At 34.1% G+C, this 24135-nt stretch overlaps 1 protein-coding gene across 2 annotated transcripts in view; it reads right to left on the bottom strand.

Moving 5' to 3' along the window:
• Positions 1-2602: 2602 nt before the first annotated feature.
• Caap1 (caspase activity and apoptosis inhibitor 1) overlaps positions 2603-24135 on the bottom strand; it is a 46925-nt gene continuing 25392 nt past the window's right edge. For both annotated transcript variants that reach the window (XM_033759076.1, XM_010627012.3), the window contains exons 6-7: positions 23394-23467; positions 2603-3944 (exon numbers count right to left, since the gene is read on the bottom strand). In XM_033759076.1, the coding sequence (XP_033614967.1) occupies positions 3598-3944; positions 23394-23467 (421 nt within the window). In that variant the 3' untranslated portion in view covers positions 2603-3597. The remainder of the gene's footprint in view (positions 3945-23393; positions 23468-24135) is intronic.

Genomic DNA, 24135 nt, shown 5'->3' on the forward strand with positions numbered 1-24135 from the left:
TGTGACACAGCTGCATTATATTGGTAGGATAAAAGGGCAAGATATGAGTGTAGGGGAGGATTAGGGAAATTAGCTTAACCTTCACATTCCAAAAGGGATCAACAGACAAAATCTAAAGTTCAAATACCAAGGAATAGCATAATAATGTCAATCTATAGCAATGTATTACAAATACTACAAGAAACAGCTAAAAGATTTGAAAGTGGTCAACTCACAGAAATGAGAGCTGGCTATAAAATGGGCAGGAAAGTGTTATTTTTTTTTTTTTTGGTACCGGGGATTGAATTTGGGTCCTGGTGCTTGCAAAGCAGGTGGCAGAACCACTGAGCTAAATCCCCACCAGGAAAGTGTTACTTTTCATTATAAGATGGGGAAGGGCTTGTTTGACTTAAAATTATTTACATGTTAGCATGAACAGATGAACATGACTGTTATCCCAGCACTCTGAGAAATTAAGGCAGGAGAATTCCAAATTCAAGCCCAGACAAGGCAACTTAGTAACTTTGTGAGACCTTGCCTCAAAAAAGAGATTAAACTGCCTGCCTTGAAAACAAAAGGTCCCAAGTTTTCGATACCAAAAAAAAGAGAGAGAGAGAAATTATAAAAAGGGTTGGGGATGTAGCTCAGTTTGAAAGCCCTGGTTCAATCCCTAGTACCAGAAGGGGAAAATTATTTTTAAATAAAACAGTAAGTTTATAGTCCAAAGTGAGTAATTCTAAGCAGTATACTCACAAAGAGATGCTGACAATGAGGACTCTAATAGGTATAAGAAAAAAGAAACAGTACCTAGACTGTTCCTCATATCCAGAACAGCAAGAGACAAAAGACAAACTAGACTGTTTCAGTTTGAATTGCAGAGGGAGGGAAATGGAGGAGAAAATAAATATTTGAACTCAAGAGTCCTATGTTTAATAAATTTTATAGTATTCTATATTAGAATCAGACTATTACAGCTGAAAGATAATCAGGTATTTGGCTGACAATATGCTTCATTTTACAACTACTTGTACAAGGTTACACCGCTGGTTAAGAGCAGTCAGACCATCTGCTCTTAACTCTCACATTCCTTTCATCATAGCACAAAGCATCTTAAAATAATTACAACATACCAAAGAAATATATCTGAGTTCCTACTGGTACACTGGCACTTTAACTAAGGTAAAATTGTTAAATTTACTTTTTAAGAACATACAATCAAAGAGAGAGATCTAAAACCAAACTCTCTTCTACTTTTTATGATAGACTAGAACTGAGGCTGCCAAATATTTGGCTCAAGGGCTGGGGATTTAGCTCAGTGGTGCCGCCACCTGCCTGGCAAGCACAAGGTTTCAAGTTCAACCCCCGGTACAAAAAAAAAAAAAGTACAAATATTTGGCCCAAATTGCAGATTCATCCTTGCTTTATCTACTTGAAATGTCATTGAAAAGCACACATTTTACTGCAATATGTATTAGTGTCCAAATTAATAAGAATGCCTTTACTCAGGTTAACTAATCATGCAGATTCTGACATTTTACTGAAAATAGGTTTTGGCAAAAAGATTTATAAGGAAAGGATATACCACCTCATAATCTTAAGGAAATGGTGGTGTTAACAAAAAGATTTGAAGGCTTGGGTGAATGTTCATTGACAGGTTTCTGGGATATATCTGAATATGTAGAAACATCTGAAGTGGGCCAAGGTCTAGTACTGGTCACAAGTGCTCACCAATACAGAGGATATCAGTTGCCACCCAACATCCAGGGACTGAGTGAAGTTCCTAGTCAATTAGGAATATTTTACACTAAATGGAAAATTCAGTTGCCATTTTTTGTTTAACTTAATTACTAATTATTGCCTAAACATTTTCCTTATTTAAAGGGAATCATCAAGCATAAAAGAAGCTGCATTTATACTTCAGAGAATTCAGTCTACTCCACACTACAGTCTATTCTGTACATCTCTGACTTTAAGATTCGAACAGGACTGAAGACCTCAGAGGTAGTCACTGAGAGCTCATGATTTAAATGGCGCCATCAGATCACTAAGGGTGTTTTCTTGGGCACTGCCTACACTTTCTAAAACACTTTCCTATTTTCTAGCCAGCCATTTTCAGACAGTTCTTAAATCTTTCAACATTAAAAATAAAAAAGGATAAGAGAAAAAAATTGATTTTTTAAAAGGCAAGAATCTAGCCTCTAATTGTTCAGTTTATTCTATCTCGTACATAACTGCAATCAAATCCTCTAAACCATTTTGCACACTGAACAGATATAGTGCTTCATGAAGACGGTCACTTTAAACATCTGTAACACTCTGACCTTTTTCTACTCTTACATGTTTAAGCACATAGATATTGTCTGCTTAATAATTAGTAAGTAGTAATAAAGTTTATTCTGTACTATTAAGTTGGAACAGAAATTTCTATTTAAAAACCCTTCAAAATTAACTATAATTAAATCAGCTAATAAAACACAATCCCAGAAAATTGTGTATAAGGGAAATGTTCAAACTACATCAGTAGAGTATGGCTTCTAAATAAAATATACCATATTTGTAACCAAATATAAAAATTAGCTCAAGATCTGCACTTTAGAAAAAATTTAAGCTAAGGGACCCTACTTAAATTTATTTTGGTATCAAACAACTGCTTGGTAGTGGGGAGAAAGGTGTAATTGTGGCAGGATGCTAATTTGTTTATAAAATCTATATAAAATTAGATTAATTGTAACATCAACTTATCAAAGGTTCTTGAAATTAATTTTGTTCCTGGAAAAGTATCAAAAGTCTTCACATCCAGAATGATAGTCTTTTATTATTTTGATTCACGCAAGTATAGCACATCACAGCTTCAAGCAACAACACCCAATGAAACCCTGTATGATAAAATATCCTTCTTTTCCTGATTGGAATGTAAATGAAAATTTGTTCCTTTTTAGTGAAGAAAAAAAAGCGAACAAAGTATCTAATAGGATCAAATACCTGCTAAAAAGGCTTGTCTGCTGCAATTAAACATGAACAATTAGCTCTACACTGCAAATCACTGCCTTAAACTGAGTCCTCTCTTTCTTTATAAAAAGTTTTTCTCAGCCATTTCAGATTATTAGGCCTTAAAATGGAAACTACTACTCAGTTTAACTAGGAAATCCACATCCACAAACAGCATCTTCAAAACAGTACATATTTTGAAAGTACATATATGCAAAACTAAATTTCATGACAAATCTAGGAGCAATAATTTAGTATTCTATTGCAAGATATAAGTAACCTTAAGAGAAACATGCTTGGTCAATCTTTCTTAAAGCTTTTGGGGCCAAAACATTTAAAAACAAAGAAAAATACCATAACTTTCTTAATAGCTCTTAAGATATTAATTTGCAGACATAGCTAAATAATCATCTAAAAAAAAGTATCCAGGCTATCCAATTGTATTTGCCATGAGTTCAAACGCACACCTATAAAAGTTTTTCTTAAAAAAGGTATCTTAGGCCTAAGATGAATTTACCTAATGATGGTTACATGAGAAATACCACATAAGATCCAAATAAACTTCAGATACAAATTTTTATGATGTGGCTATGTTTGAACACATCTAAAATTCAAATTCAATTTAAATAACTAGGCTGGCTTTTTTATATCACCAGCTTTCATTAGGGCCTTAATTGCTCTTGCCCTCATCTCAAGTTCTAGCAGCTCCAGTTGCTGTGCAGAAGGTTGAACATCTTCTGGTGGAGGAACAGTCAGGGTGGCTGCTTTGGGTTCCTTTGGGCTAGACTCTGCCAGTCCCAGAATTTCATTTACACTTTTTTCAATGTCTTTCTCCAGGTCATCTATCTGACCAGCTTCACTTTGGACTGTACTTTCTGGGGCCTCAGGAGCAGCTGCTTCTTCGTTGCATGGGCCTTCTATGTCGCTGTCATAAGCATCTGCATTTATACTGAGTACATCACTATCTTCCCCTTTGCCTGTAACAAAAAAAAGGAGGGGAGGAAACCATATAACCTAAATAACCTGTACGAGAATTTCCTTACTATTTACGATGAAAGGGCTACTTCAACTTTACCTCCCACCATGGAGTCCCAAGCACATTACATACACCCCACTCCACCCTCTTCCCAACTGCTCAACTTTTTAAAGAGATTGAATTTCATGTAAATCTTAATGTATTTTTCATTCCAATTCAGAAGTGTATAGAAAAGCCCTGGGAAACATTCCATCCTACAGAGTTCCCATGATCTGCTTTGTAAAATGTTATAATGCTTTGCATTACAGTGAGGTTTCTGCATTATAAAATGAAAGCTGATGCTAGAAACTTTTTGGACAGAGAATTTATCATTAGAGATGTAAAATTTCACTCTAGAAGGTATTTAAAATACTTTACAATGTCCAAAAAAGAAAAAAAATCAGCAAGCTGGACACCACATGCATTACAATTACCCAAATCTTTTTATATGCTTTTTCAAACACTTGGCTCTGAATCAATAAAGAAGCCTAAGGCCATTTTCTAAGATTAAAAAAGTCTTCATGAAGAGCATTTTAATTAATAAACTCAGTATACCATAATTTTTAAAAATATGCTTGTTATAAAACTTCTGAAACTGATACTAAAAATGTAAATATAAATGCAGATCAAATACCTTAGCCTTGGCATTGGATATTACTCAACTTCCAGGCATCATTTACAACTCTGAATATTTATTTTTCTCTAATTTATTTATTTTTTTATGTCTCTGGCATTTTAAGACATGTTATATAGTACATGTTTGCAGTACATAATAATTAAATTTATTGGAAGAAGTTGGAACATGTGTATAATATATTTTAATTATTTTTTCATCTCCTACCTCTCTCCTCTATCCATCTCCTTTCATCTCTTGGTCCCCCCTTCCCATTTGCAAAAGCTTTATCTCCATTTTGATGTTGTTTTTTAAGTAATGATTCCCAAAGTGTTCTTCATATCTTTCTTATAAGAAAGGAAACTTATTTACAAAATACAGATTGACAGATGGAAAATTCTGGTAACAGAATGTTTAGGAAGAACACAAATAATTCTACTTCCCTGGTTTTATTACTGACAATTTACAGACCTTGATTGATCCTACTATATCCTTATAATTTAGAAACATTCCCTATTTCAAACTTGAAGTGGAAAGGGCCAGAGATTTAGCTTAGTGGCACCGCGCCTGCCTGGCAAGCACAAGGTCCTTAGTTCAATCCCCAGCACAGGGGAAAAAAATATTAAAGCGGAAAATGAATCAATAAAACATTTTTGTAATCACAAAGAAAACACATTTAAAAATCATTGCAATTTTAATTGCTTGATGTCAAAGAATATTTTCTAAATCTCCCCAAAGTGACATTTCCAAATAGTTAGAACAATTACAAAAAAAATGAATATAATGTTTGCATTAAGAAATATTTTACACAACAACAAATTCAAGAAACCAGTGCTGAGTTTTTTAACATCTATTTTTTTGTTGGTCGGTCGGTTGGCTTTTTTCAGAGAGATGTCAGCTTTTTCAGCGCCGAGATTATAGATAGGTATGTGTTTCCATGCTCTATTCAAACAGTTAATTTTAGGGCATAAATAGGCTTTAACCTAACATTCTAAATCTGTAGTCACTAAGTCTGAAAGAAAACCTACAGGTTATTTTAAGAGACTTTAAAATATAAATTTTTGAAAAATATGATTTATCAGACTAGACATTGTTGTGAGACAGCGAATAAACAGTAGACAAACATAAGGAATGACCAGGAAGAGGGGGAAAATATGAATGCTGGAGTAAGTAAATCCTGACCCTTACTGCGCCATGAAGTTTATGATTTTGCAAATCCCTAACCCTCTCAGTTTCTCTTAAAATAAAAACAAAAAACTAAGAATATCTTTAAAGTTCAAGTTCTATATATAATAACAGTAAGTCTACATAACAATGTAAGCTGACAATAAATCTTTTTTCCTCCTCTAAGATACAGTTACCATTTATCTTTTGCTTAATATATAAATTACTTGGAATAATGTCAAAAGAATCGCCTATTGACAGCAGCAGCCACAAAACATAAATTATAAATCAGCAAATCATGTTCTACTAAATATTTTTAATCAAACAACCTTTTTGGTAATAAATGTTTTATTAGAGAAATGAAAGAGATTTATAATGTACAGACATTATACCTAAAGTTCACTTATTATTACCTGGGGTCTAGGGAACAACATCTAATGACACAACTACGCAATTCTATGTATGCTACATCACACAGTTTTAAGTAGACACATTTTCATAAAATTAATTTGCTATGAATCTAAATCTAAATGAACAACAGCAAAACTGAAGTTATCTTTATTTAATGAGTAAAGATCTGTACAAGCAGACCCACTATAAAGACAAGGCAAATCTAGCTGAACGTCACTGACATTATCATCAGTCTGTAACCCCACCAAGACTGTGGAGACTTACATGAGTGAGTACAAACTTTCAAGAAGAACGTACCCCACCACCACCTTGGAAAGGAGGTCTACAGCCTTCAAATACTTCTGCAGTGGCTAAGTGTACTAAGCTACATACTTATACTTAGTTCAGATCAATTTTTTCCCATTGTTTATTGGTACATTTAAAGCAAATACAGTTACATTTATCATTTATCTTGTACCTTTATATATCTTGGTTCTTGTTTTTTTCCCATTCTCCTGCCTTCCATTCTCTCCCTTCACTCTTCCCTATTTACAAAGACTTTGTTTCCATTTTTTTAATTTTTTCTTTTCCCTTATTTCCTTTCCCTTCCCCTTCCCACTTTCCCTTTAGCCATTTTCTTCCTATTTCACCCTCTCAATTATAGTTCAGATCATTTTTAAGCCTGTTTATATAAACTTATTTAACAAGTAATCATAGCTAGAGTCACTCTACCTTGAACTTATATAATAAAACCTTTATTTTTTAACGTTATCAGCAGTCAGACATAGTACAACATGCCTGTAATGCCAGCACTTGAGACACTTAGGCAGGAGGATCGATGAGTGTGAGACCTTGTCTCCAAAAAAAGAAAAACAAACAAAAAAATTCAATTAATCAAAATAAAGTTCTCAGCATTAGAGATTCAGCATCAAATGATTACATATACAGTCCCAACATTTCAAAGAAGAATAATCTACATAAGAAATATTTTTAAACTTGTGTTTTTATGGGTGTTTCTAACTGGGGCTTTGCTTTATTTCTTTTTTATATTAAAATTGGCACACTTGCAAGCCCAAGGTCCCAAGTTCAATCCCTAGTACCAAATAAATAAATAAATAAATAAATAAATAAATAAATAAATAAATAAATGAAATTGGCACATCTATTCTATCACTAAATAAATAGTGTTCTGTAAAGTTCATATTCTGTTTACATTCAAAATCATCCAAAATGCAAATGACCAAGTTCTCTGTAACTCAGTATTGGTGAATGTATTCATTGGTTCTTCTGTCCTCATAATTGTAACACAGATGCCAAAGCTCTGTAGAATATATACCTGAAATGATTCAGCATAAGCACATTATTTCATAAACTCAATAACAAGTTTAGTGACTTCTATAAGAAACAAATTATTCGAAGATTTAAAATCACACTTCAAGCCTTTTCACTATTTAATTCTCACCATCCCAGAAGAATAAGTCAGTAACTCACTTTTTTAAAACCACCATTTACAATGTATGAATAATTTCCAATAATAATTTACCCTCATTATTAATATTAGCAAGGGTATCAATTATGATCCTCAAATTGGAAGAGGTAAAACTTATGGTATTATTTTAACAAAATAAATTTGCCCCAAATGCCTCATTCAACTCCCTTAAAATTTGACTATGGAAGGCTGGAGATTTAGCTCAGTGATGCCACCGCCTGCACTGCAAGATCAAGGTCCGGAGTTCGATCCCCAGTACAAAAAAAAAAAAAATTTGACTATGGTTATGTTCTGTTCTTCTGAACACTCACTGTGTGTGTGCACACACTGTATATTTGTGATTTTTTTTTCCTTCAGAGACAAATGAGTGCTCATTTAAGAATTCCAAAACAGGAACACCTTCGGTTTTCACATAGGCTTAAGAATCTGAGTAACAAATCAATCTAAAGGATAATTATTTCTACTTCTTTAAATGAAATCTGATCAGAAATTCAACGAATGCCAGGCACAGTGACACAATGTGGGGGAGGCTGAGGTAGAGGGATCGTTGCTAGTCTGAGACCTGCCTAGGCTCCATAATGAGTTAGAGGCCAGCCTGAACTGCAGAGCCAAGACCTTGTCTCAAAAAAGAAAAAAGAATGAAATCTATTTTAATAAAGTCTAAGAATTACTTTTCACAAAGTTCAAACATTGTTTCTGTAGTAATAACATGATTCATAGTAAAAAAAACCTCAAAAATAAATTTGTGAACTAAATGACATTTGTATGTATATATATGACACCACGATGTAGCCTACTTAACTTTTTCAAGCTTTAATAAAAATCTAAAGAAAAAAATAAAAAGGCATGATATATTCATGATATAACTAAGATTACTGAAATCCAAAAAAGAAAAATAAGACAAGTGGGTCCAAATTGAAGTACCAAAAATGCAATTAAAAATAATAAAAATGAAAATTCAAACTATTAACAATAAAAGACATAAAAAAGCAGCACAGAGAAAAGGGAGCAAGAAAAAAATTAGATCCAAGTTACTTGTGTCATAAAAAAGCAGAACCGCCAACGTAATGAAACAATCCACAAAGAAGCAAGAGGGTATGATATACTCCTTATATTAATTCTCTTCTAGTAAGATCTGTGATCTCTAAAGCATTATATACCATTTAGGGCACTTCAGAGCAATACAAAATAAAGCAATACAAATAAAGAAATGGAGCAAATAACTTGTGCAAAAGGATTAAAGTACTTTAGGAGCTTGGCTAGGCAATAGTGTTTAGAAGACAAGTAATATGACCAACTACTCACCACAATACATTCTACTACACTGTCCTCTGGTCTGTGTACTTTTACAATTTCCCGCTCTCTCTCTCTCTCTCTCTCTCTCTCTCTCTCTCTCTCTCCTTTCCCTGCTACCTTTTACCTTACCAACTTGATTCATATCCCAAACTATACTCAAGTACCAAAGAGTTTTAAAACAAGCCAGTCCATTTAAATTCAGTATCTAGACAACAAAATGAGTCACTTCTCAAAGACAAATAAATGGAATTATTTATCAGAATATTTATTTGTATTATTTAATGAGCCACAGTGATGAATATAGAATGAAACCATATAAGCAAAATATTTGGTGACTGAAGAGAACACTTTTTTTTTTTTGGTACCGAGGATCGAACTCAGGTCCTTGTGTTTATGAGGCAGGTGATGGTACCACTGTGCTAAATCCCCCGCCCTTGAACACATTTTTTTAAACATATGATTTATAGATGAAAAAGATCTACATAATACCCAATCACTTTAAATCCAATATACTTCTGGTATAAATAAAAGGGAATGTAAAATGTAACAGCTACATTTTACTATCATCTATAATAAATAACGCTTGGAAGCTGCAATGATTCCCAAAGCTGGATAAAGAAAAAATATTGTACATCATTGGTTTGATTTTTCTTAAAAGTTTTAAATAGAATACCCAATGAATGCAAACATAAGAATTATTAATCACAACAAACATTTTGTGTTATAAAAATTAAAAGGACTTTTATGCAAGAGTGTTTAAACCTCAAAAGGGCCTGTAGTATTCTAGTTGCTAATAATTCACTTATCAAAGTAGCTGTTATCCAGCCAAGCGTGGTGGCATGTGGCTGTAATCCTACATACTCCAGAGGCTGACACTGAAGGGTTAACAAATTCAAGGCCAGCCGAGTACCTTAGGACCTCAATAAGGAGCTGGAGAGGTAACTCTGCACAACACTGTAAACCCCTCAGTAAAATGAAGGGAGGGAGGGGGGAAGGGGAGGGGGAAGGAGAGAAAAAGACAGACAGGAGAGAGGGAGGGTGAGACAGATGGACAAATGAGAGGGAGGAAGGGGGGAAGGGGAAAAAAACAGTGCATGCTTATGAAATGGTTTCATAATGAATTATTACATTAATCCAAGAGACAAACCCTAGAACAGGGAGTATTTAAGAAACTGAGTTCCTACTAAAGATGGCAAATTGAACACACACATTCTATCCACTGCAAGAACCCCCTGAAGTAACAGAAGAAAAATATTTAAAAATAATAGGATAGGGGATTTAGCTCAGCAGCACTGCACCTGCCTTGCAAGCGCAAGGTCCTGAGTTCAATCCCAGGTACCACAAAAAAAAAAAAGCTAAGAAAGGCATGGCAGCTCACACCTTGGAGTCTAGCACTGGGGGACTGAGGCAGGAGTATCACAAATTTGGCCCAGCCTTAGCAAAACCCTGTCTCATGAAAAAATTCAAAAAAGGACTGGAGATGTATCTCAACATGAAGACCATGGGTTAAATCCCCAGTAACAAAGTAATGGTGGTGTGGTGCTGACAGTACAATAATAAAAATAACAGTATAAAACTGTAAAATAACTGAGGTTAAAACTAATAAATGTTTCTCCTATGTGAAATACAAAAGGGAAATTGATAAGGTGAAAAAAAAGATTTAGCTAAACAAAAATGTTAAAACTTCTGAAAACTAAAAAAAATTGTAAGTAAAACTATGGGACAGAACAGACTACAAGAAAATATTAGCAAAATATTTTTGTACAAAGAACAAATATAAGAATGTCTATATATCATTAGGAAACAACCAAAAACATGGGCAAAAGGTAGAAACAAGTGAGGCATGTCACAAAATTGGAAACACAAAGGGTCAATAAATATTTTTTGAGAAAAAAACGCTCAATCTAATTTCTAATCAGGGAAATGCAAATTTTAAATATTACTTTTTATTCACTATTTTAAAAAAAACTTTTATGTGTCTTTAAAAACTATTATGTTGATAAGATGAAAAATTACCAAGACACATTAAAGTACTATTAAGTAATTACTATTGGTTATAACTCCTAGTTAGGAAAGTAAAAGTAACTTTGCTGTTTGAATGTGTGTAATTCTTCCACCTTTTACAAGAACATAAAAGTACAAAAAGAAAGAAGTAAAATCACAGTATTAGGTAATTTAAAAATCTAAAAATAAAAACAATCTGCAGGATTTTTACAAAACATAAGCAGACAGGATAAGAATGACAGAAAAATCAAAGCAAAGCAAAAGCATAGATGAAGATATATATCACAGATAAGTGTAATTCTTTCTTGGACAGTCTTGGAACCAAGAAAGAAGAGTTGGCTGTGGAACAAAGAGTAAAATAATTAAATTAGATCCATTCAAAATACATTGATCCAACTGAACTCTTCTTTATCTTCCCTTCCTTTCCCTTCTTTGCCACATGTACAAGCACTGTGTACTTTGTCCCCCATTCGTGGTCTAAAGAGCTGGAGAAGACACTCAAGCCACCTATTACAGAACCCAACCACACCAAATGACAGACCAAGACGAACAACAGAAGAAATCAATCCTCATAAATAGAAGATAATCCACTGGGGGAAGTGCAACACATAGTATCCTTTCAGAGATGAAGCCAATAATGCAGCCATAAACAAGTGCAGGTGCAGTGAAAAAAAAAAGCCAGAAAACAAGAACTGTTAGAATTTAAAAATACAGTTATCAAAAGCAAGCATTCAGTGGTTGCTGGAAGGTAACATTAAAGAAATCTCTCAAAGGGTAGAAGAGAAATATATTTAAAGTATGCAATAAAGGTTAACAGATAAGGGTGAAGAACTCATAATGTTCAACATCAATCTAATGTAATAAGCCCCACAAGTATTAGTGATCACCTCTTGTGTACAAGACAGTGTTTTAAGTACTAAAGAGAATGGCAGTGAACAAAAAGTTCCTGTCTTACCTGTACACGGTAGGAGAGGGACTAAAAATATAGAAGTGTGTCAGGTGCTATGAACAAAAAGCAAGACAAGACTAATAGCAGGAGAACACTTTTAAGGAGTGACCACTGCACACTGACATGGCAACATCGGAGCAGGGACTTGAACAAGTTAGAAAGCAAGAAAAGAGACAGTGGAAAAAGAAAATAAGTAACAAAACTGATCTAAGAGAAAAATTATCTGAGGTGATGGTCTTCATCCTGAAAGGGTTTGCCAAAAACACAGCATCACATCTCAGACACAGACATTAAACACCAGATTCAAGGGTTTAAAAAAAAAATTCTGAAAATTTCCAGAAGAAAAAATAGATTACCAACAAAAGCATTAACAGTAAATAGTGTCTTACTATATTTTCTGTTATTATAACAAAATGTAACACAATATCTAAGACAGTAAGTCACAGAGAAGTCTGTCTGGTTCTGGAGAGTGGGAAGCCCACTGGGAACACAGCACAGGTATCTGCCTGGCATCTAGTGTGGGCCTCGTGCTGTATGATAAGATGGTGGAGGGCACTGCACAGTGACAGGGAGCAGGTATGCTGCTCAGGCTCCCTCCTTTTCCTATAAAGCCACCAATGACATCACAGGGGCTCCCTGTCATGCGTCTCCTAACCTTGCTTACCTCCCACCTCCCTAAGGCCTATTTCCAAACACATTGACATAAACTCGGGGGTTAAATTTTCAACATACCAACTTTTAGAGATACATTCAAGCCACAGCTACTTGCTTCAAAGAATCATGAGTATTTTCACCAGTGACTGTGGATAGTACACAATCCTAATGGCTAATGATGGGAACACAAAAGAAAAGCAATGACACAGTATGTTTCCTCAGTGGAGGATTCAACATTCACAATCTCAGACTGATTAAGCCATTCGATTTAAAGAAAATATAAGAGACAAAGGAATGTTCAAAGAAACACTGAGATTCAATCCAAAACTTTATGACAAAAAAACTTAGTCTTCTCAAGAAATAAACTGCAAAGGAAGGGAGGGAGAAGGAGAAACAAAGATTAGGAAGATACTCAGTACAAACCAACTGTAATATAGAGACCTTATCTGAATTGTAATTCATACAAACTTAAAAATCTTGCAAGACAGACAACTTTAAATGTAAATATCTGATGCTTAAAATAACATATCCATTACTTTGCAAGCCCTAATGAAATATGGACCGAGACAAGCTACTAGAGCCACTACCAGTAAGGCTGACACTACCTGAACCACCTGGTCACTATCAGTATGAAAAGATTTTTACAACAGCTAAACTAATATCACAGGGCAATAACAGGTTGGCATATGAGAGCAATTCCTCACTATAATCTTTAAGAAAATTTTTAAAATGTCATTTATCATTTCTCATAACATTTGATTAAATAAATCCCTAATAAAATAAAAGTATAATATCAAAATCTCTGAAAAAATATGAAAACACTCTAAAGAGAAAAAAAATGAAGGCAGGATAGCTATCTCAGCACCTACATTTCCAAATACTAGAGTTTAGAATTAGTCAACATTTTTACTCAAAGAACTCTGGGGACTTATTTGAAAGAGTTTCATGCCTACCTCACAAGCATAAGGTCCCAAATTCAACCCCTGGTACCAAAAATAAATAAATAATTAATTAAAAAATAAAAGAGTTGCACAAGCCTGTCATGGTGGCACAAACCTGTAATCCTAACACTCTGGGAGTCTGGGCCAGGAAGGTCACAGTCTGAACCAGCCAGGGCAACGTAATGACTTAGCAAGATGATGCCTCAAAATAAAAAATAAAATAAAAAAGCTTGGGGATGTAGCTCAATAAAAAGGCCCTGGATTCAAATCAAATTAATACTCTGATAACCTTAAATGTTTGCTAAACTGAAAATATCAATAACTGACACTGTTAAACAGAAGTAAATAAACAGGCAATAGTAATAAGAATTAGCTGATAATCAGCTCCACTGTAAGAGTCCCGAAAGAAGAGGCGAGGAGAGCAGAAGCAGATTTGGAGACACTTCACAGACTTGGAGATGTCTCCTCTTTAAAAAGACAAAAAAAAAATGGTTTGATCTAAATAAGAGTTTACCACTGGTGTCAATGAATTTAAGTCCCAGGCATGAACCTATTAGATCACAAGTATTAAAACTTGCAGTCATGACTGACAGACTTCCATTTATATTCTGAGATATGCTATGAACTAGACATCTGACAGAACAACATAGTTCTGTCTGTCAAAAGAAGGTGACTTCTTCAAGACTATAGCTCAATAAATTTAATATCAATTCCCAGTAAAACTCTAGGTCTAATAATTCAATGAGCTCTCAAAGAAAAATAGTGTTGAGTAGTCATGCAGATCAGGTAGCATTTGATCAGCGTTATAGATGATATGTGGAGACCCAAATAGTGATCTGGGAAAAGAACAAACCATCAAAGAGAACCCCAAAGGCAAGGCCCATGACAAAACAGTGCTTGGAGTACTAGAAGCAAGTAAGTAGGCAGCAGCAAAGTGAGCAAGAAGGAAAGTGATGCATCACAAGTTAACATTTGCGGGCCCAAGGAAAAGGACTTCAGATTTTGTTTTGAGATGGAAGACCATTCTTACATTTTGAAGTAATCATTCAAACTGCTGTGTGGAAAAGAGACTACAGTGGAGCACAGATGAAGAGAAGGCGATCAGGATGATCCATGAATGAAGGCTAAGAAGACAAACGAAATGGCTGGATTCTAAGTATCTAGAAAGCAAAGCAAACAGAATTTTATCATGGGAAGTAAAAAGACAAACTCAAAAATTATTGCAAGGCTATGTCCTGGACATTCAAAAGAATGTCACTGCTATTTTTTGAGATGGAGAAGACTGTAGAAGAGGTAAGGTTTTGCTAGTTTTTTGTTGCTTTCAGGGGAACAGCTGGGTGGAATCTAGAATATATTCTAGAACATGTTAACTCTTAAGAAGCTCACTGGATATACATTAAGCTGGATATGTAAGTGGTAGAAGGGAGTCTAAATTGTAGAAACAAATTAGTAGCTGTCATTCTTGCAACTACATAAGATAACCACTAGGCAAAGTAGAAAAGAGTTCAAAGAACAAGCCCTGGGGCATTCATTCTTTAGAAGTCAGAAATTGGGGAGCGTGAATCAAAGGGAACTAAGAAAGAACCAAGAAAGACAGAATAAAGAAAGGGGTTATTGCTAGGTCAAGATGAGTACTGAGCAATAACCAGTTAAATAGCTGCTGGCAATAGTTCACAAGAGGGGGCATTGATTAGGCAGAGAAATGAAACAACTGCAGGTATCAAAAGGGAATGGGACCAGCATATAAACTGGGTGGCTGATTTGGGCAGCACATAGAGTTCATTCATTCATTTTAACAAGAAGGAAAGATTAAGACACAGGTGGATATGAAAAAATTATTTATACATGCTTTCTTTTACTAGAGAAATTCTTCCCAGGTCAGGAGCATTTTATTTATCTTTCTGTCCCCAGAGTCAAGCACAAAACAACAATTACTTTGTTAGATAACCCTTTATCCGCTGCAAATTTGAAGAAATATCATCCAGGAGAAGTATTAAACTCATTTCCTATAATCCAAAGGGCACAAAAGAACCAACGAACGCAAGCATAAAGGAGTAGCCAGGCCCATCGACACACACTTCTAGTTCCAGCTACGCAGTGTGGCTGAGGCAAGGAGACTACAAGTTTGAGGCAGCCTATGCAACTCAGTGAGACCCTGTTTCAAAACAAAACATAGAAAGGGCCACAGATGGAGCTCAGAGGTACAGCACCTTGGGTTCCATCCCCAGTACATTAATAGTAATAGTAACAATAATAATAAACATCCAAGATATTAAAGTGACGAGGCAAAAATAATGACAAATATTTACAACAGTTAATATGGAGCACTTAATTTGTACTAAGCACTTTACATGTGTTAACTCAATTCAGTCCTTATACCAACATAATGCAACAGGCATTCACATTTATAAGACCCACTTTATAAACGAGAAAGCTAACAGTTTAAAGGAACGTGCCCTAGTTCACACTGCTGAAGTGACAGAAACCATAATTCAAACCCATCTATTTCTAAAACCTCTGCACTTAAACATTCTATATTACTTTCTAGATCTTACAGATTCAGAGTTACTATGGAAGTAATTCTACAGATTAAAATGTTGGTTCAGGCTAAATCTATCTTCTGGTAGGTTTCTTAAATAATAAGGTTGGGCCAGAGATTTAGTTCAGCAGCACTACACCTGCCTTCCAAGTACAAGGTCCTGAGTTCCAGTCCTGGTAATGGAAAAAAAAAGAAGAAAAGAAGGTCTACCCCACCTATTAAATATGATATATAGGAAATATATACCTGGAAAGTATATATTAAATAAAATCAAGATTAAAGGGATAAAAAAGGCAAACTATATATTGGGAGAAAACACCCACAAAATACATCTGGATCAAGGACTGGTATCCAAAAATACCATATACAAAGAACTCTTAAAGCTCAACAAAATAAGAAAACATAGAAACCAATTTACAAATGGGCAAAAGCCAGACATGGTGGCACACGCCTATAATCCCAGCACTTGGGAAGGTGAGGCAGCCTGAACTACAAAGGGAGACCCTGCCTCCAAAAAACCAAAAGTAAATAAATAAAAATAGAACAAAATAAAAATGAGCAAAAGATCTGAAGAGACAATGAATCAAAGATATACAAATGCAAATTAAGTACATGAAAAACTATTTGATATCATATATCATTAGAGAATTGAAAAAGCAAACAAAAAGAGGCTACTACACATTTATTAGACTGGCCAATGTCCAAAACACTGACATCAAATGCTAACAAGGAATGGAGCAATAAAAATTCTCATTCACTGTGGGTGGGCACATAAAATGATAATTTCTTTGAAATATGTTCAGTAGTTTCTTATAAAATTAAACTTGCTATTTCTTTAAATGAGTTTCAAATTTACATCCATCCCAAAATGTCCACACTATTGCTTTATTCATAAATGACAAAACCTGGAAGCAATCAACAGGTGAATGGATAAACACTGCTTTTTTATACTTTCATACATAGGAAGATTAGTCAGCAGTTAAAAGTACTGAGCCATCAAGGCACAAAAGACACGGAAAAACTTCAATACCTATTGCAAAGGGAAAGAAGCCTGTCTTAAAAGGCTATGTGCTATATGACTCTAGCTGTATTAGATTACAGGAAAGGCAAAACAATAGATTCAGTAAAACAGTCAGGTTCCTGGCGATCAGGTGAGGCAGAGAGTGGGACAAATAGCTGAAACAGGATTTTTAAAGCAGTGTATCTGTACCATACTCTAATAGTGGATACATGTCATTAAACAATTATCAAAACACGTAGAATATGCAATACAGAGAGTGAACCTTAATGTGTACTATGATGACATAAAGTAATAATGTATTAGTTGGCTCACTGAGGGAGAAGTAGTGAGCAGGTATAAAAGAATTCTCTTAACTTTCTACTCAATTTTCAATTTTTCTAAAATTGAAACAAAATTCTCTTTTAGTAAAAAAATAAGAATTTAGTGATAGAAAGTCAGCCAAGACTGCTAATTAAATAAGATTGCAAAAACTGAATTAAAGACTAGTACTTACTTATCACTCCCTTTGACAGAAACATCCTTTGGACAGGATGGACATTCCCTAATGAAGTGGACAAGGATGGCAATGTCAGAAAAGCGCTGTGTCCCAAAAGGGATTTAAACACTACTGAAGATTTAGGGTATACAGCCCTAAAAGTATGTCTAGGAGCCTATATGTCCCAGGTTAAAATGTTTAAAATGGGTATAACAAATATGGAAACTAACATTTCTATCAACAAAATAAAAATCTTTCTGAATTTCATTCTCCATAAAACAGACCCAGGACATTGTGCATGTGAATAATCTTGCCAATATTCTTTTTCCCCTTATTATCTTAGAAAAGTCTTACGCTTAAAAGCAACAGAGGATTCTTCAAAAGGTACAAAAACAGTATGGACCAATTCACCATACAAAATGTAATGTTCACCCTAAGACAAATTTAAAAGGGGGGAAGAACCTGTTTAGTTTCATTGCTTGTAACAAGTTCTGAAAAAGTTCAAAGGAATGAAAAATAAATGTAAATTCTTAAGTCTAGTAAGATGATGGCTACACCACAATCTTAGTTTAACAACTGCTGAAATGGACATTATTTCCCCAGAACAAGTCTTTAGAAAGCCTTTGAAGATGTTAAGCTCGTATTTACAATGTGAATCCCATGTGTACTTATTTGATAAACCCAGATAAAATCAGGGGCCAGGAAGAAGAGGAACTAGATACAAACCTTTCAAACAAAACAATGGTACCCAAGATTCTCTGCTTCCAACTCCCAGACACCTTTGTAATACTTTCTGTTCAGTCTCCACAAGGCTCTCTAACACTTGTGAATTTTAGGTCTTCAAAGAAAGAATCAATAGAGTTCATTTGCCAATCCAGACATTTATACAGTAATATACTCAAAGTAAACATTAAAAACTTGGCCTTCTTAATTAAAGGTCATTTTCTTATGATCTTTTTAAATTTTTCATAGCTGTTATTTATTCTCTCATCTGTGGCTACAAAGTTACTTTCAGTAAAATTCAACTGCAAATTCACTTTTCTTTATTTTTATTCTAGTATCTATTTACCTACTAAAAGCTTCTTCCACTATTGTACTGTTGGAACAATAACCAGCAAAAACAGGAATAAGGAGGATCTTTTATCTCTCACCTTAAGAATTCAAATGGTTTAATACAGTTTTTATATTTAATGCCTTTACTAAATGGTAGCAAAATCTTCAATTTTTAAATTTTTAGAAATAAATCAATAATCCAGTATCAACTGTTACTTTCCCTACTTTTATAAAGTACAACTGACAAGTTAGAATATGTTTACAGTATACAATGCAGTATTTTGGTATATGTAGGCATTGTGATAAAATTAATCAAGCTATTTAACATACCTTATTTTTTGTATAGAGAACACTGAAGATTATCAAGTATATAATCAACATATTACTATATAGTCATAATGTTATACGGTAGGGCTCCAGAATTTACTCTAAGACCTAACTAAAACTGTGTAACTGAAATTTTGCCCCCTTTTTCCAACATCGCCCCACTCTTTACTTCCTGGAATTCTTTGATATCAGTCTAAAAAGTACTCTGTCATAAATCACTGAAAACATTTTTAAACATTCACCCCAGCAGGTATATTTTATTTACTTGTAAATCAATGTGCACTGAGCCAGGTGTGGTAGCACACACCTGTAATCCTAGCATTCAGGAGGCTCAGGCAGGAGGATCACAATGAGTTTGAGGCCAGCCTGGACTACACAATGAGTCCAAGCACAGCTTGAACTACCTTAAGAAACCTTGACTCAAAAATTAATTAATTAAAAAAAATTTTTTTAATTGTTTTTGAGATAGGGTCTCACTATGTAGTTGAGACTGACCTGGAACTCACTATGTAGCCCAAGCTGGTCTCGAACTCACAGCGATCCTCCGGCCTCAGCCTCCTGAGTGCTGGGATTACAGGTGTGCGCCACCAAGCCCGGCTCAAAATTTTAAAAATTTGATGTGTACTATTATAATTATATACATGGTGTGATCAAAAAATAAAGTGAACGTCTAAATTCTTAAAAAGTTGTTATAGTAAAAGACATATTGCCATTAATCCCCTAAAAATATTCTTCCTCACTTCAAACTCACCCAAATATTCTTGCTATTTGCTAAAGCAGCTCTGCAAGTTCTTATTGTGAATGTCTTTAGTTGTACAGTCATGGCTGCCTTGATATACTGAATGGATTCAAAACATTCACCTTTTGTGTTCATTTTGACTTTGGAAAAGGATCAGAAGCTGATGAATAAGGTGTAGGACACACCATAACATTTTTATTTACCAAAAACTATACACATTTATCAATGAGGCATGATCGAAGAATACAGAAAAAACTTAAATTTTAAAATTACAGTAAAAGACATTGTCATTAATCCCCCTCGAGATATTCAAAATACTCTCCCTCACTTCTAACACATTTATTTCATCACTGTTGGCAATGTTTCTTTTACTGTGATAAGTATTTTGTTTAATTTAACTATTCACTCTATCTTCTGATCATCCCTTATAGGAACTGGAGATCACTACTAAGCTACACATCCAGTCCAACAAATTAATTCTTAAAACTGCCTAGCATTCACTAATTCATGAACTCAAGGCCAAAATACAATCACAGGAGCCAACTAAATCATTTTTTTAAATGGCAAGACTTAACTCTAACCAAAGCAAAACTCTATGTGCATTATTTTGAGTGTCTGCTTGTCTCTCCCTAATAAGGAAGAATAATTTTCACACGAGAAAGCTAATGTACAAGATTCAGAGTAAATACTGTATCTGCTTACCAACTTGATCATTTTATATAACACATGGTTATATATTGTATTATTTATTTTAAGGCCCGTACTCAAATGAGTATGTTTTCAAGGAACCATCAGTCTAAAAACTAATCTAGCATGTTTTCTTTTCCTACACCAGAATAAAAAAATGCAGAAGTAACAGAAAAGTTTGTATATTTCACTGTGCTTCCACTAAAAACTTAAGGAAATTAAATTGTCTAATAAGCATTCTTCCTAAGCACAAACAATTCACTAGGCACTGGACTACAAAATGGGGCAGTTTGAAAGGAACATCACAATCAAGGCCAAAAATACAAATATTCCTTGAATTTGCTGTACAACAGTGCCACCAGGTGTCTTACACAACCAGTGTTCAAACACCTCAACACTTTTAGACATTAGGCCATCATAAACTACGATTTGACATTCATCTTCAGCACTGCTGGTATCAGACAGGATATTTCCTATCAAGATGAATATAATCAATACTAGACAAAAAATACCAACTACAATTTAACTCATAGTTAATACTTAGTACTAGTTAAATTAATTACTTGAGTAATATCTGAGCATTTTAGAAGCTGAAATAACTGAAAATGTAATTTGTCAATATTAGAATGATAAGAGATCATAAGACAGGATTTACTCTGAAAACGCAGAGAGAAAATTCAATGCTGCTTTCTATTTTAGTCTACTAAAAAAAGGGCTGCTTTAGTCCTAAATAAACTTCAACAAATTCTCTGAAATGCTCAAGCCACTAAAATGGCAATGCATTCACAAGCAGCATTATTTTCTCTTTCTATTGAGCTCAGTGTAAGCAACAATAGCTAACTATGCAAGAAAAGTTAAACATACAGTATTAAATTTTGAGTTTTGCATATTAGAAATAGGCAATAATTAGTTCATTTAGAAAAAAGGAAATAAAACTTTATTGATCCTACCACGATTTCTATTTCCTGATATATACTGCATCTTATTAGACAACTCTATGAAAATTGCTTACTACATGGTTCAAATTTCAGCTATGCTAGTATTTACCTGGAAAATATTCTACACATAATCCTCAAAGTAATTCATGTATATCCATTATGAAACAAACCATCATATATTTTAGACATTCTATAGCTATTTTTCTAAAATACCCTACTTATTTTCCAACTTTCTTAGAAAAAAGTCGGACTAGGGATTTAGCTCAGTGGTTCTGCCTGCCTCACAAGTGCCAGGACCCGAGTTCGGTCCCCAGTACAAAAAAAAAAAAAAAAAAAAAAAAACGCCCTTCTTAGAAGAAAGTCATAACTTAGTTTAACCACTTTCTACAGAGCAGTCCCAACATGAGCATGAATTCTGCAGAGGTCCTAATACACCCCAATCTTATGATGTCTCATGCCTTATGTCATCAGCGTTCTTGTTTCTGAAGCCTGAGGTGAGAATCTTAATATGATCTGTAAGTTTGCAAGCATAAAAGACCTAGACATTGTGTCATCTGGCTACTCAGGTCATTTTCTCTTCCTTATTCCCCTGTGGCTGGTTTTTAAATGATTAAAAGTTACCATAATCTTCTCTTAGAAGGCAGCTTTGGCTAATTTATACAATGTAGTCTCCATCCCTTTTTCCTTAGGAACTGTAGTTAACCTGCCAGTTATAGCTTTTCTATCCTTTATATGAAGTTATTCTCTCTCCAGATAATCTAACAGCATATTCTCCATATTGCCTGCTTATTTGATATAAAAAGGTTAGAAATAAAATAAGTAGGAGTGTGGTCTAATATACACGGAGTCTAAGATTATATCTGATTGTGATCATACTATATGAAAATAATGTAAATATTAAACATACATTTGTATATGACAAATAAATGCCAGTGAACATGTGAATCTCAGTTTATATTCCTGAGGGTATCAGAAGGAGCACAAAGATATAGCCAGGCGAGATGGTATAAACCTATAATCCAGCACACTGGGAGGCTGAGACAGGAAGATCACAAGTGCAAGCTCAGCCTGGACAATAAAGTGACTTAGTGAAACCCTGTCTCAAAATAAAAGGCTGGGGATGTAGCTCAATGCAAAGGCCCTGGGTCAATCCCTAGTAACACAAAACAAAACACTCTGAAATCATAGCACAAAGAAATAATTTTGTCTGGTTATTTATGAAGCTAATACAAGAGAACTCTGAAAAGCACTGAGAATTACCAAAACCATCAGAAATATCAGTAAAACCCATGGACATAAATTAAATTACAGAAAATCTAAATTTTAGTCTCTTTACACATAATCTGAACAAATCATGAAATTACCCAATTTTTTTCAATTTGTTAATTATTGGTAAGAGATTATAGTTTTAAAAAATTATGCCTAAAAAATTCTGATGATTTATCTATGAAGAAGTTCCTTTGACTCAAGTTTTATAAAAACTATTTTAAACCATCAAAGATCAGGTGATTACATAATAGATAACTCAATCCTCTTGGTTTCAACAGATTCTCATTGCTTTGAATTTACAAGGAAAAAGGAAAAATGTGAGGTGGTATCTGAGTAAGAAAAATTTACATTACTCTCCATTCTTCTTAGAGATGAGAACAAACAGAAAAGATACTTAAAAGATTAGCCCTTTTCATCTGAGACTTAAATCTGGTTATATCAAAACTACTGATTTAAAAGAAAACATTTTTTTCTTTAAGGAAGAAAGTAAATGAGGACAAAATATCTCTAGGAGAAAGAAGGCTATTCTCAAAAATTTACCAATTTTGTCTTCTTACCACACAGAACCCAAAGCTGCTCAGTTATCTCCAAAGTCTTGCAACCGATGCTATATAACAGAAATTATCAAATTGAAACTATTTAAAACCTATCTGGAAGCATATGCAACCAACTATGTATCACTAAGGTATAACCGGTTATTCTGTAGCTAAAAAAAAAAAATCAAGAAATAAAACATGTACTCTTTGCTCATTTGATCTTGGATCAAATAAGTTATTCTGTTCACCTCTCTAAACCAGACTGAGAACACTGTGAAAACTTACTATTGGTGAATGCTATATAAAAGTTAAGTATTTGATCCATACCTTGTTTTAACTCCAAACCTTCAGGTTGCTTGTTCTCTCTCAAGGATGAAGCAGCATCTATACAGGTGTCTTGTCTGAGGAATGAAAATAAATAAAAACAATTTTTTAAACTACATTAAACCAAATATTTACTGCCCACATTCCCAGAATTAAGTGAGGCACTTGGGAAGACACAATGAATTCCTCTTAGACCTAGGGAACAATTTAATATACTCTAGAAACTTAGAAACATGTATGCCAAGTATAAGAGGAAACAACAAACTGCTACCAATTTAAGCAGTATATTTCTTCATAAAATCAAGAGGCAAACCTAAACCTGGAAGGAATATGGACATTAATTTTTTCTTGCTTCCAGTACTTTGCAGGATAGCTGCTGAGAAAAATCACAACTCTCAGCAGTATCCAATAATGTTTCAAGTTCTACCGTTAAATTTAATGGGCATTTTGGCATTCAAATTACTTTATATTCATCTAATTTCATACCTCAAATCTTTTATGTCTACAGTCTGTGGAAAATACATATTTTATATGTATTATACATATGTAATCAAAGTAAATGGATTAAATGTAAGATCATGGAAAAAGTTTCAAATGTTTCACTATGTTCTGCAAAAGAGCTGCAAACTAAATTGATGTTCTTTTTAGGACAGCACCGTGATACCGATGCTAAAAATACTTTAAAGCAAAAAAAAAAAAAAAATCAGTAAATTGTAAACTTTCAAATGAGAAGAGGCTTTTCTTC

Source organism: Fukomys damarensis, unplaced genomic scaffold (genome assembly GCF_012274545.1).
Source record: "Fukomys damarensis isolate Sample0158 unplaced genomic scaffold, DMR_v1.0_HiC HiC_scaffold_36, whole genome shotgun sequence".
In the NCBI taxonomy this organism is placed as follows: Eukaryota; Metazoa; Chordata; class Mammalia; order Rodentia; family Bathyergidae; genus Fukomys; species Fukomys damarensis.